Below are 15,236 nucleotides of genomic sequence, written 5' to 3' on the forward strand. Positions count from 1 at the left end.
CTGAGATCAAGTGCTGCACTCTGGACCGATCAACACGCACATGAAGGCACACACACTAAGTAGAAGGGGTCAAACATGAAGGTAGTCACACTCAAACGTTGGAGGTTGACTTGCTAGTCAGGTAAGATTGATCTTGATATTATACCCTTTTTTTTGTACCTTAATGCAAAGTATGTTGATTTGTTGAGGTAATAATAATAGTTTTAGCAACTTTTAAATGCATGCATAAACGCATTTGTTTGTTTCGTTTTAGGATCAATTCTACATTTAAATAAAACAAGTGATGCCCAAGGATATTAAAGTTAATCTTATGTCATTAAGTCACTAACGTGCAGTTTATTTCTAGTACTATTAGTTGAAACTGTTGAGGAGCTCATACAAATATGAGCCACTTGTGAGAGAAAGATGAGAGGGGAATGACAAAGAGGAAGGTGGGGAAAAGGGACTGCGTGTGTCTCCATGGGTCTTACCTTATTTCCTGCTTTGCAACTTCACAATCAACACCTTTTATTTTTGCTGCGTAAAATATCCCAGCGGATGATATCTGCTCACATTTGCTTTCATGGCGGGTTTAAAAATAAATCAATCATTTTGCTCAGTAATTAGGTTATTTAGTTTAAATTGTAACTCTCTGACTATTGAAAACAATAATTCTACAATGATTATGTTTTAAGGTTAGTATGATGTGATGGCACACACACTCATTCACACTTCATTTAGGTGGGAACACCATGGGTGTGATTTACTTGCTCCGGGCCTTAACCTACATGTTAGGACTTGACAAAGACCAAGTTCACTCTCACACCCTCAACACCAGCTTTTGGAGGGGCGGGGCGGTGCTTTCTTTTAATCTATATAATCCAATTGACATGTTGAATTTCTGTTTTTGCTCCATTATCACGGTGCAAAACAGGATCTACCAAAAATCTTTCGTCTCGTCCAGGGCCTTCTCATTTTGACCTGATCAACTTACACGCTCTGCTGATCACAATAGGGAACTCAGCTCCAGTTCCATATAAGATGCAATAGACTACTGCAATATAGTTAAGTAAAAAAATGAATTACTTTGGTATCTTCATCTTTTGACACGTTAGCATGAAATTCTCCCTTTTTAGTCAATTACTGCTCACACACAAAACACTAAGGCTAACATGCTCAATTGAAAAATAAGGCAAAATCAGTCCAGCCTATTTGATCATTCAATTTAGCCCCCGAGAAAACATCTGACAAATTATTACTTTCCTATCACCATTTTATTTTTCTTGCAAAAAGGTGACATGTTCCTTCTACTTTTAACAACGTGCCTTTATATGTTGCGTGAAAATGCACATTGTGAAAATGTCAGTCCAATGCGGAGGGTGTTGTGGCTTCCTGGCGACAACTACGAAATACCTGAGATGTTTCTTAGCAGCAAACATGCTGAGACAGCACTGTAGAGAGGCAAATGGCTAAGTTCTACGGTTGTGTCACTAGTGGAAACCGGGGAACGGGAGAAAGAAAAATAAAGGAATGGATGGAGAGAGAGAGAGAGAGAGGGAGGGAGAGCACTGGTGGATATGCCGACACGAGTCAGTGCTCCTGGCTGAAGGATAAACAGTGCACTCTGTCATCACTGGTTACTGGGTGGAGTACTGTTATTAACTCTCTTGAAGAGCGTAAGAGAGTGAAGGCAGTGGCAGGGAGAGAAGGAGATAAATATAACACATCAAACGACAGAGGGAGAGAGAGAGAGAGAGAGACTGAGAAGAAAATAGTTGACACTCAAAGAGAAGAAAGAGCCTGAGACAAAGAAATCGAAGACAGGAGCGTCAAGTTAATGTAAGATTAAATGCATTTATTGATCATTTTTCTGCGTCTATTTTAAGCAGCTCTTGCAGCAACGACAAGCACACGTCCACATTTCCAAGTTTGCTTCTTTTTCCGACCTCAGCTTGGCTTTGTTTTTCTTGCCTGCTCGCACACTTGATCTGATTGCCTTTGCGTCTTTGTGCAGTAGTTGATGCTATCAGAGATGAATGAGGCTGGTCTTCTTCCACTGATCCAGGCGGGAGATGGGAGGACTCTGTCCAGGTGGGTTGACGAGCGAACGCTCTTTAACCGGAATTTGTTTGCCATCTCACTGTTTGATTGAATCTTAAATGCTGCACATTGTTGGCTTTTGTTATCCATGGCGATTGATTTTAGGGCAGAGTTTCTCTCGTTGATAAGCACCTATAACTGCTTCCTCAAGGACCAGACTCAACTACATCTCAGTTACTTCCAGGTAGCAAGCACACACAGTCTGCTCATCAGGTCTTATAATATTGTTTTCATTGAACGTTTATCCATCACGCTCGCGAGTCACGGTTTATCGTTTTGTAGAACTGCATTGCATGCTTCCGATATTCTCAGGAAGCTTAGCCACAGACTGCCGCCACAACAATAAACTGACTGTATTGTTAGGTCAATATAATACCATGAAGAAAAATGAAGCGCTCAATTGAAAACTCTAAATTGTCCATTGGTGTGAATATAAAGTGTCCAGACCTCTTCATTTGCGGGCCGCTAGCTCCACTTTAAAATTAGTTTTGCTTTAATTTATTATACACGCGAAAATCAGTCAAGTAAGTAGTAAGCAGTTATGTATAATTTTCTGTTAAACTGCAACATTACAACTCACAGACAACAGTTAAAGATTTTTTTTTAGATTTTAGCGTGGGGAACTGCCTAAAAGACTAGATCCACCCCAGCACTGAAGAGCAGCCGAATCACATTCAGAAGCAAAAAGGAGAGCAAACGCTACTAAGCTGACCATTTTGAAAACAGATAACATATGTTCATAAATGGGGCATTCATGCAGAGCAGAAACTGTCTGAAAGTATTTTTGCTCCTAAAATTGATTATCTTCCTGCACCGCAGTATTTTGTTATTTTAGTTCTAAATTGTTTACTTGTATCTTTGCATAAATAAAAAAAGGTCAACAGTAAAGACACCAAATTATTATTAGCAGTGACAGAAATATTTTTGACACCCTCCTTCTCATTTAGCCCACGTTCACTTTATTTTTAACATGCCTTGTGGGCCGTGTCAAATGAAATTTTTATTAAATGCTGCGGGCTAGTGAAAACTGTACCAGGCCAGATCCAAACCACCTGTAAAAATCAGTTAGGATAGGCGCTATCTCTGACCAAGCAAAGAAAAGAAAGATTGATGGATGAGGGTTTAAGTATCAAATGCCGTGACCATTTTCATCATGTGATGTTCTGTTTGTTGTCTTTAAAATCATTCCTGACATTATTGTTTTTTTGTTGTTCCGAAATCAGCGTGATGACGGGGAATTGGTTGTAGAAGGCTTTGTAAATATCTGCTGGGGAATCCGACGACCCATTCGGCTGAAAATACAAGATGAGAAACAGACGGCTCCTTTAGCTCCCCAGCTCTCATCTGACCCAATCAGCCCAGTCAGCCCACTTGGAAACAGGAGGTTGATTTCACTTTTGGATTGTTGTTTTTTTGTTGCAAGAGCGCTGTTGCTTTTTGGAGTCTCACACATTTTTGAATATCGACCTGTTGTCAAAGGCCACCTTAGCCACAGTTTCAGTTCAATTTGCAAGCTTGTGTCTGTGCAGGGGCATGTCACGGTGGGGGGAGTTTCTCGACCTACACCAGATAGATGAGATGGCTCGCACAGCACATGAAACAGTCATCAAAAATCCTCTACCAGGTTGACTAGTTTTGAGACTTTGAGTTACAGGATGTTTTATACATTAATAATAAGAATTTGACAAAGAACGATGCATGTATGCTTGTCTATTATTATTATTATTATTATTATTATTATTATTATTATTAATAATAATAATGATAATAATAATAATAATACCATTATTATTATTGTTATTAATAATAATAATAACAATAATAATAATACTAATATTACTATTATTATTATTATTATTATTATTATTATTATTATTATTATTATTATACTGCTTTTTGCACATGTTCAAAATGGAGTACCTAAGTAGCAGGGTTTCAGAAAAAATCAAATCAAATCAAAATACTTCTAATAGAATTCATGATTTTTTTTTAATGGTATATATTATGTCATTATTTGCAATTTGTTTTTCATTCATCTTTTAAAAGTTCTTCAATGGATCTTTCCAAATATTTCAATGAATGCTCTATTGACTAACGTTATCCCTAATTCTAACCTTGAGCCCTTTATGATAACTATTTTGTCAATTTCAATCATATTTATTTGTCCCCTCCTACCACAATATACAATGAAATGCGCTATATAAATAAAGTTGTATGATATTGTATTGTAATATTGCATGTTGATTAGACTTACCATTAACGTGAGGGTGTGGGTCAATATACTTTTTGACATAATCATTTAGAGCTCCTGTATTCCCTATTTTATGATTGTTTTCCTACATTTTATATTCCAAAGGTGCCATTTATGAGACCACAACCCTGCGTCCTTCGAGGCAGAAGAGCTACGAGCTAGAGTCTGAGTCCAACCTGTTCCGCTGTATGAGTGATGCATCACTGGTCAAGAGGAGAAGTCGCCGAGGCAAGTCAGCGGCACAAAGAGAACGAGAGCGACAGCACCGCTTTTCTATCAATGGACACTTCTATAACTATAAGGCACGTCTGTAGTAAGGTTTCTTACGTGCACTTACTGGCCACAATATTATAGGAATGGTAATAACATAGGAATACTAGAGCTCAAATAAAAAATTCAGCCTACAAATGCAGGTTGGGGACAAATAGGACAAATCCTCCAGTTGTTTATCATTTGTTATGCACAGTTTTCCAATAATGATTTGTTTTGTTGTTCGTAACCAGGGTGAGCAAGATTACTCATCAGCTTCTCTTTGTTTTCCTAGACTTCCATCTTCACTCCTTGCTTTGGCACAGCCACCAAAGTCCGCATTACTAGTTGCATGACCACAAACCAAGTCATTGAGCAGCTACTAAACAAATTCAAGGTGAGGTGATCTACAGTTAACAACCAACAACACATAGGTTCTGTTTTTTTGTCAATGCATTGTAATTTTACGAACTACAGTTGGCACTTTTTAAAAATCTATCTATTTTCCTTGCATGCTCACCTCGCAGATAGAAAATGACCCCCAGGAGTTTGCACTATACTGCGTTCACCAGAGCGGCGGTAAGGTTTGTTGTTATGTCATCAACAAAAGTCAAAAACTTCCTGTCATCTTCGGTGACTTATCCGAGTTGATGTTGCTTTATCTAGAAAAGAGGAAGATGAGCAACAGAGACCAGCCACTGTGGGAGCGCATCCTACAGGGGCCCTCCGATGACACCATGAAGATATTTTTGATGGACATGGATGAAGAGGAAGTCAGCAATGACGTGAGTGCATCGGCCTCTCACCCGCATCCTGTACATTTTTTAATATACAATATAGCGTACTCTAAAATCTCTGTTGATAGGCCAAAATGTCGCATTAAATAGTTAACAATTATTTGAATTCATCAGCTTTATAATACTCACATGCAATGATGCTCATCAACTTTTATGAATCAGGATTTTTTTTTTCTGCCAATATAATCTACCAGGTGGCCCAGTATTTGAACTTGGAGCTTCCCATCTTGGAACAGGTTCTACTGAATTTAAAAGAAGAGGAGAACAGGGAGCTTCAAATGGTTATTAGCAAGTTAGTGTCTTTTTTGGACCTTCTATTCTCTTCTCTTGTGATTTGACAACAATCTAGCTCACATTATTTTACATTCAATTTTCCGAATCCAGGAATTAGTTTTTATGAACAGTTCAACATATGTGATTTTTTTAAAAAAAAAGAATATGTTAAAAAAAAATAAAAAAAAAGTTAAATGTTCATTAAAAGGCTTGGCTGCGACAATTGTTAAAGCTGCAACTAAAATCGATGTATGTGTGCTAATTTTTTCTAGGTACAAAAACCACCACGGTCTCCTCTCTCGTATGCTGAGCTGCAAGATTTCTCCACATATTGAGACCAGTGTCTGAAAAGACACTGAGAGCACCCAGGAACCAACTTGGAGCTAGTTGGATTGTAGCAAAACAAGAAAGTGAAATCAAACTGCTTCCAATATATGAATATATTGTGTGTGGGGGTGTGTGTGTGTGTGTGAGAGAGAGAGAGAGAGAGAGAGAGAGAGAGAGAGAGAGAGAGAGAGAGAGAGAGAGAGAGAGAGAGAGAGAGAGAGAGAGAGAGAGAGAGAGAGAGACCAGACTACTTCGAAAGAAGTGAGCGTGCCATTTTTCAATTCACGTGTCTCAACAAAATGAGAACACATTTCCACTGAACCGAGGAGTCAAATCTTTCCAAGATGTCTCGAATGGTACGATGATTATTTTGTTTTTTTCCATCGATGAGTCAGTCCATTTCTTAAACCAGATTTCAGAAGGTGTCAACTGTATTTCTTGTGCCTGCGGTGTCATCTTTCAACTGTGTTGCACGAGGTTGAGGTCAAACAAGCAAACTGCTGTAAGCACAAAAGATGGCCTCATTAAAGGATATTCATTTGGAATGAAGCACAAGTACAAAGAACACTGTATTAAGTTTACGTGTGTAAGTGTTTTCCCGTTATCATTCACTACATTTGGAGTCGTCCTGAAATCTCATCAGAACAGACTCTCAGTATGAGATCGAGTTCAAAAATCTTTTTTCTATTGCTTCCAAACAGGCCCCCCCAAAAAAACGGTTGTATTTAAAATGTGATTTTTATACATTTTTGCATTTATAACAAAATTAAATAATTGCGAAATACACCAAGCACACTTTGATTGTTTCATTCTCAAGAACACACTTTATTCATGTGTTGTGTCATCATAGTAAGTTGCTCATCATTACACATGTGACACGTTCAATTGTAGTACCAAAATGTAAGAAAAATGCAAAACAATTAAGCCTGAGCGTTGGGCACAGTCTTCTTGCACTTCGACGTCTGCAATTCGTATTTGTCGTTGCGAGGGTTGAATATCACCTCAAAGTGGCACTTGAGATGCTGCAGAGGAGAAAACAACAAGATCTGGATTAAATACACCTGTGCAAAAGGTCAGTCAATCATATACTTCAGTTCTTGTCTTTCCTCATGACTTTCTTTGTAGTAGATTTGAGAATTTGTTGGGGAGTAGAACAAAGAATCAAGAGATTTAAGTAACGTGAAATATTTGTGGTCTGATGAGACAAAGATTGAACTTTTTGGCCTGATAAAAGGTTGTGAAGACTTTAATGTACTTGTCCTTAAAATATGTTAACACATAACTTCGTGTAGTTATAGTTACATCTTATTATTTTCCATTATATCACATACAGTTGCAGAACCAGCAGGAATGAAATGTGATATTTACTGTACCTTTTTCTCAAGATTGCAGTTGTTCAAGTCATGATTTTCACCCTTGAGACACTGGGTTTTCCGCAGTACTGCATCCATCCTGTAGGTGATGCTGTTTGTCACCTGTAGCGGATCATGGCAAATGCACAGTTAAAATGTTTCATGTTTTCAAAGTGCTGCAAAAGGAAAGTTTCCTTCATGTGATCCAACCTGAGTCTGTGCAGATGTGATGGATTGCAGTTTGAACAACTTCTTGGCCCTTGTCTGTGTGTTGAACGTGTCTACGGCGTGCTGGGCCGCCGCCTGAACCCCCGGCGTCTCTGGACTTCTCTCAACCCAGCCACCCAATAGACGGGTTTTTCCTTTGGGGTAATTTAACAGAATGGGTAATAAACACTTACGTGTTCAGCTTGTTCAGATTGTGTGCACACTATTTCCAGATCAAGCAATTGAAAAATATATTCCTCTTCTATTGTAATGAAAGCCTCGAAGAGTAATACCACTGTAAAATATCCTTTCTGCCGTTGTGTGACATCTGTCTAATCCCTACTTTCAGAATTAATACGGAAAATTGGGACTGCCAGGGTTTAGTGGTAGCTTTTTTCCTCCCATGCCTTGTCAAGTGTTCCAAGTCTTGAGCTGTTCCGTAAGGATGAATGATGCAAGAGCAACATGCGAGATGGAAATAAGTTGCAGATGCTAAATACAGCTGTAACCTAATAAAACGTGCAATAATTGTGCAAAATTGAATTTTAATCGTCAGATTTTATGTACAAGACTTTTAGCAAGTGGATGACTTTGTCACCCAACTGCAACAGCTATACATACTAATAAATATCCGTTTCTTTTTCTCTTTTGCCACGAACGGCTCCGATTATTTTTCTTCCAAAGTGACTCCCTACCCCAACTCTTCTGAGCCAACAGAAACAGCAGCTCAGCAATGAGATTTTTTTCCGACACAGCCAAAGTGTCTGAGTCCTAATACTGAGGCAAACCGCATTTTGCCATTGTGTCATGCAGATACGGGCATACACCAAGTTTACTGAGAGCAGTACCGTGTTTGTAACGCATATAAGCTACGGTACATATAGGACACTGCACTGTATAGAACTATGCTGTGATGTATTTAACAATTTGTTTTATCAAAGTACGCCATATTTGACGATTTATATTTAGAACATCAGCATACTGCTTGCATACAGAATTTGCGAATAATTGCAATTGCCAGTTCCTACGGTGACTCCAATTTGAAATTATCACTCTGTTGGTAGAAGTGTATTTCTACTCCAACATAACAACTGAACTTGTTTAAGTCAGTTTATTTAGTGATGGGAAATTTGTTGTTGTTGGTTATAGCCCAAGACTTTAACTTATTAAGGGCAAAAAATTGCTGAATAATTTGCTATTTTTGTTACAAGCTCAACTTAGATTACTCTTCCAGCCTTCAGTTTTTTTTTTATTAATTAATTTATTTTATTTTACAGTACCTCAGCATCGAAGTCCAATTCTTTAAGATGGTATTTTTACTTGACAGCTTGTTTTGTAAATATTATGCATTCTACTTACTTGGTACAATGACTGCCTCCAAAATTTGCTCCCCAACGTACATCTGAAGAAGTGACAGACACAGAAGCACTGACAGAGGGAGATTCATCTTGACTTGTTGTCTACTATATCACCATGCAAAGCGTCGAGAAAGATGCTGGTAAAATATCCACACAAAGATCACCGCTGAGCAGGTGAGGTTGAACCACTGTCCAGATGCCAATAGAGAATGTTACGTGTGTCCGCCTAGAAAGAAACAGAGTCATATAATACAAGTATATACCAAAATAATAGTGCTGGAAAGTGAACTTGACTTGCCTTTTGGGACGTCAAAGTGTGACTTGACCCTCCGGGTGCTGGAGCGACAGTGAGGCAGAGTGAGAGAGAGGAGTGTGTTGTTTGTGGATGGTGGTGGCTTTGCAAAGCTTTGCGTCTGGTATGTTTCACAAGTCAGTGACGACCCACCCACTGACTGGAAATGACGCCATGCACACAGGGATTAAATGGTCATCAGTGCCTTTAGTACCCGTCTGTGCACGCTCGCGTGTGTGTGTGTGTGTGTGTGTGTGGGTGTGTGATGTGGCTGAGAGTCAACTGTTAATGATTCTGTGACGACACCAAAAGTGAGTGTTGTTGTTTTAAACGCTGGCATTTGGAGTATGTGTGACGCACATTTGAACAAAAGGTATCGGCGTGTGAAAATAAACTAGGAAGTTAGTTCTTTGTATTTTTTCACACTTCAGGGAAGACTTTCTAGAAGATGTTGAGTGTGTCTGTAGAAAAAAAAAGTGACTGAGGTCAAGGGTGCATTTGTTGATATACAAGACAAGAGGACCTGTCCAAAATATCGCTTCCAGTTCATGCTGAAGGCGTTTAATGCATGGGTTGAGGTCAAAGGTTTCACGTTCTTCCACATCCCAATTCAAGTAAGTGCTGCGTGCTTTGTGAAATGGGGCACATTCATTTGAGAGCAGGAAAGGATCTTCCCCAAGCATCTGATTGGGAATAATGTTGTTACAATTGTGATTTGTATGGGAAGAATGAATCTATCATAAAGCCTCATTGATATATTAAGATGTCTGTCTCAGGACTTTTAGTTTACATTGTGTTAGTTCGTGTAAATGTTTATAAGGATGGTTGCATTTCATTTTTTCCTTATGAAGGTTTTATATCGCAAAGTATGTGCTGTCACAGCATGCATTTACACTGTCATTTTGTCATCGTAATAGATAGACTCGCCCATTCAAATAGTGGGATTAAATACACAAAGGTCGCCATCACCTTGAATGAAACTGTTAAATTCAGTTGTATTGTGGCATCAAGCCGCTTTTAGAAAGAAGGCGGAGCGTGAAATTGCACATCACGTCTGTTCATTGGATGATGACTGCAGTCTTCTCTGCCCTTTGATTAAATTACAGTTACATAATAGTAAAAACTAATACAGCACTTATCTGATATTAGCATAAATCCATCTTTTTACAATGTGCAGTGTAAATACTTTGACCAACCAGTATTTTTCCAAACGTTTCTGTAATGCGACAGAAATTCCTGCAGGGGTCGCAACAGGCAAAGTTGTCAACCAGAGTCAAGTCTAATGTTAATAGTTGTTCCACGATAGTTTTTTTTTTTTTTTTTTAAGTTTACTGACCCATGCATTTGGTGTTCTTTTGGCAAATGAAAGTCAAACGAAGGAATATAATTAAATACTAAGGAAAATAAGAATGAAATGCGAAAATAAGAATTATAGTAGACTAGTAGATATCAGAAGTGACAAATTAGCGCAAATATTGTGTGGGGAGGAGGGAATATTTAGCGAAATAGTAGTGGAATAGCTGAATTTGAACGTCTCCAAAAGTGTTGGAGCAAAAGTGGTCACAGAGTTTATGTCAGATAGCGTATAGTAAATGCCTTGCCTTAAATGAACGAATAATTGTGAAGGATCTAAAAGGAACAAGCCCAGCAGTGGAAACAAACATGTTATAAAGCATAAAGACAAATAACGAATAGCCCAACTGGTATTTTTCGCATCCGCCTTTTTAAATTGAAATGCCAATCATAGCCTATTAACAGATTAGGGAGTCATTTGTCAATTTGATGGTCTTTTTAAAAGACCTACTGTAATTTGTTCTCATGACTACATGTGACTCACACCTCCCAAATTAAACTTCAGTATTAGATCAAAATTAAAAAAAAAGAAACATACATGCTGCTACAAACATTTTCCATGAACGGAGCATTTGAAACAGTTTAAAGTGAAATTTATCAACAAACTACGTTGCCATTTGTCTTTTGATGTGTCTCGTTCAGCTGCGTAATTGCTTCTAATGAGAGAGACGTGACACATCCAAAATAGAATTATTAGATCAAACTTGACAGCTTCTCTTTATAACGCAACAAATTTCTTTTCTTTGAAAGGAGTGGAATGCAACAGTGGCTGTAAGTGCTAAACAATTAGCTGAATATAGCCACAGTAGTTGCGGTTGATCAAAATGTCCTTACGACGACTGAGAATGACAACCTCAGATAAATAATCAGATGTTGTCATTTGATGCAATTAAAGGTTCGATTACGTGAACCTCGAAACAGTTTTGACGGTTACATATATTCATGTCAAAGTAAGTACTTTGTAAGTAAGTAAATTATGTGATATTTCTGCAAAAATTTCTACTTTTTCACTTTCTAAAATTAGCACCAATTTTCCCATGTATTGTTATTTGTGTATTTCAGAGGTCAGTTTGCCTCGATTTTTTTTGACTGCATTTGATTAAGAGCCTTGTTGTTGTTTACCCCCATAAAGGTAGAAGCTTTTAGTTTTCGACTAAATGACATTGCTGACATTCACTTAATTGTTTGCAGGAATAACAGGAGCCATTAATGGTTTTAATGACATGATGTCCTCACCATCGGTAACAGATAAATATAGAAGTAGATCAGCGACCACGAGCAAGTTAAGCTTGTATCCTCATATAGACATTGACTCATGTAACAGAAGGAAATCTATTTTAAATGATGCAGGACATTTGTGCCAACGACTGAATGATTTATCTACTTTTGATCCCCCAGAACAAGTGGACTTTGATCAAATATAAATTTGAACTATACAGTAAACGTGTATATAGATTGTACATATGTATTAAATTAGTAGAAGACAGCATAAACAACACCGCCCGTGTTCTCCCTGGTGTTCATCTATCTACTTCTGCATTGTGTTTGCATTTAAAACAGACAGTCACAAACCTCCAATACCTGATTTTTGTAACAAAAGTCACTACCATCCTGTGTGCTGTACCGTCCTCAATGCCACCCAGACATCTCTCAGTGTTGTTTTTCCCAGACTCAATATAATCGCTTTACAGTCATACCCCGCCCACTCATGCAATGATCGACAGCTCGCTTATCCAATGAGCGTCCTTCTATCTTGACCGGCCTCCTTCCCTTGCTTCCTTTGCCCCCACTGCCCCCTCCCCCATCTCCTCCCCCCTTCTTGTCCTCCCGGGTCGATCTCTCGTACCACAAACTCACATCTCGTCTCTCCGGGAAGCCGAAGAACACCAAATGAAAGTTCCAAACATGGGCGAGCAAATAATAATGTCCGCTTGACTCGCGGGGAAGATTTTCCAAGGTAAGCGAGTTGATTTTTTTAAGCGTTCAAATCGAGTGGCGGGGGGTCGGAGGAGGGGGGGGGGGGGGGGGGTGGCGGGTAGCTAGCGGGTTGGCTGCGCGTGCGGCTTGCAGAAAGTTTATCCAGCTCACTCTCCGGGACAGCAGGGAAACTACTCCACTGTTTGTCCCCGTGGGAATGTGTCACGCTACTATTATATGCGTGTGCGCACCGATGAACAAATCCTTGTACTACATCATTATTATTTGATGTCCGAGTTGACTTGCTGAATATGGTCCGATTTAAGTGCGCGCACTAAATTGTGTATTATCTGTGTATGACGTTCAGAGTCTTGTGATTTTGTTATTACCTTTGTATTTCAATGCATGCATGTATGTTGTTCATTTATTATTCAATGGTAAGGTTTTGAAACTCTTTGTTGTTATCGCCCCCCCCCCCCCCCCCAAAATGAACAACATCATACCTGTTCTCATGGAGTGGTTGCTACTGGACAGAAAATAGATTTGAGACAGTGGTCTCGGGACTACAGATGTGCATTCCTGCAGCCAGTGAAGTGATCAAGGCTTTAAATAGAGCCCAACAGGAATGCAAACAGAGCCAGTAGAGACACCAAGCCTGGGGGCGTCTGGGGAGTAGCAGAGTAAAGGTATTTTGCTTAGAATAAGCAGCAATTTGTGCCCCACTTTTGAATGTCACTCCAATTAGCAAGGACATGTTGTGCAAGGATGCTTTTGTGAAAGGAGATGTCGCTCTTCTTGTACTTAGAATCTGATGTTGGGCGTTTTCAAAGTCTTCAAGTGTGTCTCTTCATGTTTAAGAACTGCATTCTGATTTATTTTCAAGTTTTCTCCCTTCACTGTGGTAAATCAATTCACTCTGCATGGCTTCATCTCAGTAGGTACAAGGTAGCTTATCACTGGCGGTAGCTTTAGGCAGGAGAAAATTATGAGCATTTACAAGCCAAACACTTAAGACGGTCTTAATGTAGTTCAGATTTACTCTCCGTTGCAGCTTGAGGTGGTCGGAACTAATGCAGTGATGCTGATGTTTTCACTCTCCACCTTTCTGGCCAAATTAGGAAAGGTTTCTCAATTGTAATCTCTACTTGGTCCATTTTTGGATAAAAACTATATCTGATACGCTTATATAACCAGAAAATCTCTTTGTTACGGTTATTGCTTTTCCAATGTCAAAGAAAAAACCCACACGGACTAGTTAAGAAAAAAAAAGTGTCTCGGCGTTTTCCTCTTGAAATTCATCCATCCCAAATGAAGTCATTAGGCCGTGAAAGAGAAAAATGCATTTGAATTGCGATTTTAGGGATGGCTGTTAGAAATAGTGCAAGGAAAATCCCACATTTCTTTTGTACATAGATGATATAAATTAGTGTTACAATGGACCCTCCACGGTTGAACAAAATCCATTTCATTCATAGTTTGAACATTTCCTCCATCAGAAATAGTGAAAATGTTATTAATTTGTTCCAGAGTCAAACTATAACAATGAAAAATTTTTTATTTTATTTTAATGAAAATCCTTCAATTTTACGCTCCTATTTTACAGTAGTCTAAGTGTGCAAAAATGTACTGATAATAAACAAAACAAACAATAAAATGCACTCTATATCTTCACATTGATAGCCAGTGAAGTGGAGAAGGAGTGAGTTTGAAAGTGATTCACCTCACACTGCAGATCACCTTTTAAACATTCTGAACTGACTGTCATAAATAAAAGAGGGAAACATCAAAATCATGCATAATAGAGGCCCTCAAAGGACCACAGTTGGTGACCCTTGATTTGGAGTGTTCAAATAACCAAACATGCAAACGGACACTTCATCGATATCATTTGTCTTGTAGTGTTCTCAACGTTTTCTACCGAGGCACAAAACAATATTTTTCGGCCTCACCAAGTTATTTTGCTCGCAGCTAAACTTTCCTTGGAATTGCCTTTCGCAGTGGTTCTGGTTTTAGTTTCTCTTCAGCTTCCCTTGATAGCCTGCAGACAGCTCTTACTGGCAGTCCAATCGCTTCTCCAGCTAGCGCTGGCCAAAGCACACATAGACATGCAGTATATGTGTACACATACTGGCTCCATATGGACCTCCTCACATACTCGTACATCCACAATATGCATTTAACACATGCGTGAAGACGCAGAGGTTTTGAACGCATGTAATCACACATACCCAGCACGCCAGCGACTTTATATTCTGTTCTCTGAACTCAGATTTCACGAGTCGCACGCATATGGGCCCTCAGTAATCAATTCAAAATTAGAGCCAAAGCTGCTCCAAGAACTTCAGCACTGCTTGCCAACTCTGACTCTGAGGCCATACTTTTCTTGGTATGCGTGTGTGTGTGTGTGTGTGTGTGTGTGTTTGTATGAGAGAGGCAGAGAGAGCCAGCTTTTGATATTGAACCAACTTTGAGGGGCCTACAATGGGGCATTTCTTCTCCACTCTGCTTCTTTCTTCTCACTCATAGTCTCCAAAAGCAGATCTTTGTATATTCTTATGCAGTAGTTTGCAACAAAATAATAATCTCAAATTAAATCTCACAGTGGTTGGTCCTTTTCGAGTCCGACCTTCGTTCCCGATATTAATTACAGTTCCGACTGCTCCAAGCCACACAGTGAAGCCACTAAAGTGGAGTCTGGTCTTGTGGCTTTAGAGTTGTGGGTTCTTTTAAGCTCACAGCTGACCAATAAAAATAGTGATTGTTTTGATAATGTGGCATTTT

General features: G+C 39.0%; 3 protein-coding genes across 8 annotated transcripts in view; 2 read left to right on the forward strand and 1 right to left on the reverse strand.

The window, feature by feature from the left end:
• Positions 1–7,407, forward strand: rassf6 (Ras association domain family member 6). Of its 3 annotated transcripts, none has more exons than XM_088280942.1 (11): positions 1–121; positions 1,994–2,070; positions 2,185–2,263; positions 3,303–3,463; positions 3,609–3,703; positions 4,436–4,632; positions 4,875–4,976; positions 5,107–5,158; positions 5,246–5,364; positions 5,571–5,668; positions 5,922–7,407. In XM_088280942.1, the coding sequence occupies exons 2-11, from the start codon at positions 2,000–2,002 to the stop codon at positions 5,995–5,997; spliced, it is 1,050 nt and encodes a 349-aa protein (XP_088137068.1). In that variant the 5' UTR covers positions 1–121; positions 1,994–1,999; the 3' UTR covers positions 5,998–7,407. The 3 variants fall into 3 exon arrangements, with proteins under 3 accessions (XP_088137068.1, XP_088137071.1, XP_088137070.1); XM_088280945.1 differs by having other exon boundaries at positions 84–121; positions 1,997–2,070; XM_088280944.1 differs by lacking the exon at positions 1–121 and adding an exon at positions 1,592–1,818.
• The window catches only part of LOC148319411 (cystatin), a 26,594-nt gene continuing 17,462 nt past the window's right edge, over positions 6,105–15,236 (reverse strand). The window contains exons 1-6 of one of the 3 annotated variants that reach the window (XM_088280948.1): positions 12,959–13,120; positions 9,192–9,345; positions 8,895–9,119; positions 7,539–7,690; positions 7,350–7,451; positions 6,105–6,998 (exon numbers count right to left, since the gene is read on the reverse strand). In XM_088280948.1, the coding sequence (XP_088137074.1) occupies positions 6,897–6,998; positions 7,350–7,451; positions 7,539–7,690; positions 8,895–8,982 (444 nt within the window). In that variant the 5' untranslated portion in view covers positions 8,983–9,119; positions 9,192–9,345; positions 12,959–13,120 and the 3' untranslated portion in view covers positions 6,105–6,896. Of the gene's footprint in view, positions 6,999–7,349; positions 7,452–7,538; positions 7,691–8,894; positions 9,120–9,191; positions 9,346–12,119; positions 12,331–12,958; positions 13,121–15,236 lie in introns of those variants that run through there. The other 2 variants (XM_088280947.1, XM_088280949.1) reach the window with 2 other exon arrangements.
• The window catches only part of il11ra (interleukin 11 receptor subunit alpha), a 30,906-nt gene continuing 28,024 nt past the window's right edge, over positions 12,355–15,236 (forward strand). For both annotated transcript variants that reach the window (XM_088280940.1, XM_088280941.1), the window contains exon 1: positions 12,355–12,495. The gene's annotated coding sequence lies outside the window, so the exon portion shown is untranslated. The remainder of the gene's footprint in view (positions 12,496–15,236) is intronic.

This window comes from Idiotropiscis lumnitzeri, chromosome 18 (assembly GCF_059441095.1).
Source record: "Idiotropiscis lumnitzeri isolate Australia: NSW breed Sydney's pygmy pipehorse chromosome 18, RoL_Ilum_1.0, whole genome shotgun sequence".
Lineage (NCBI taxonomy): Eukaryota > Metazoa > Chordata > Actinopteri > Syngnathiformes > Syngnathidae > Idiotropiscis > Idiotropiscis lumnitzeri.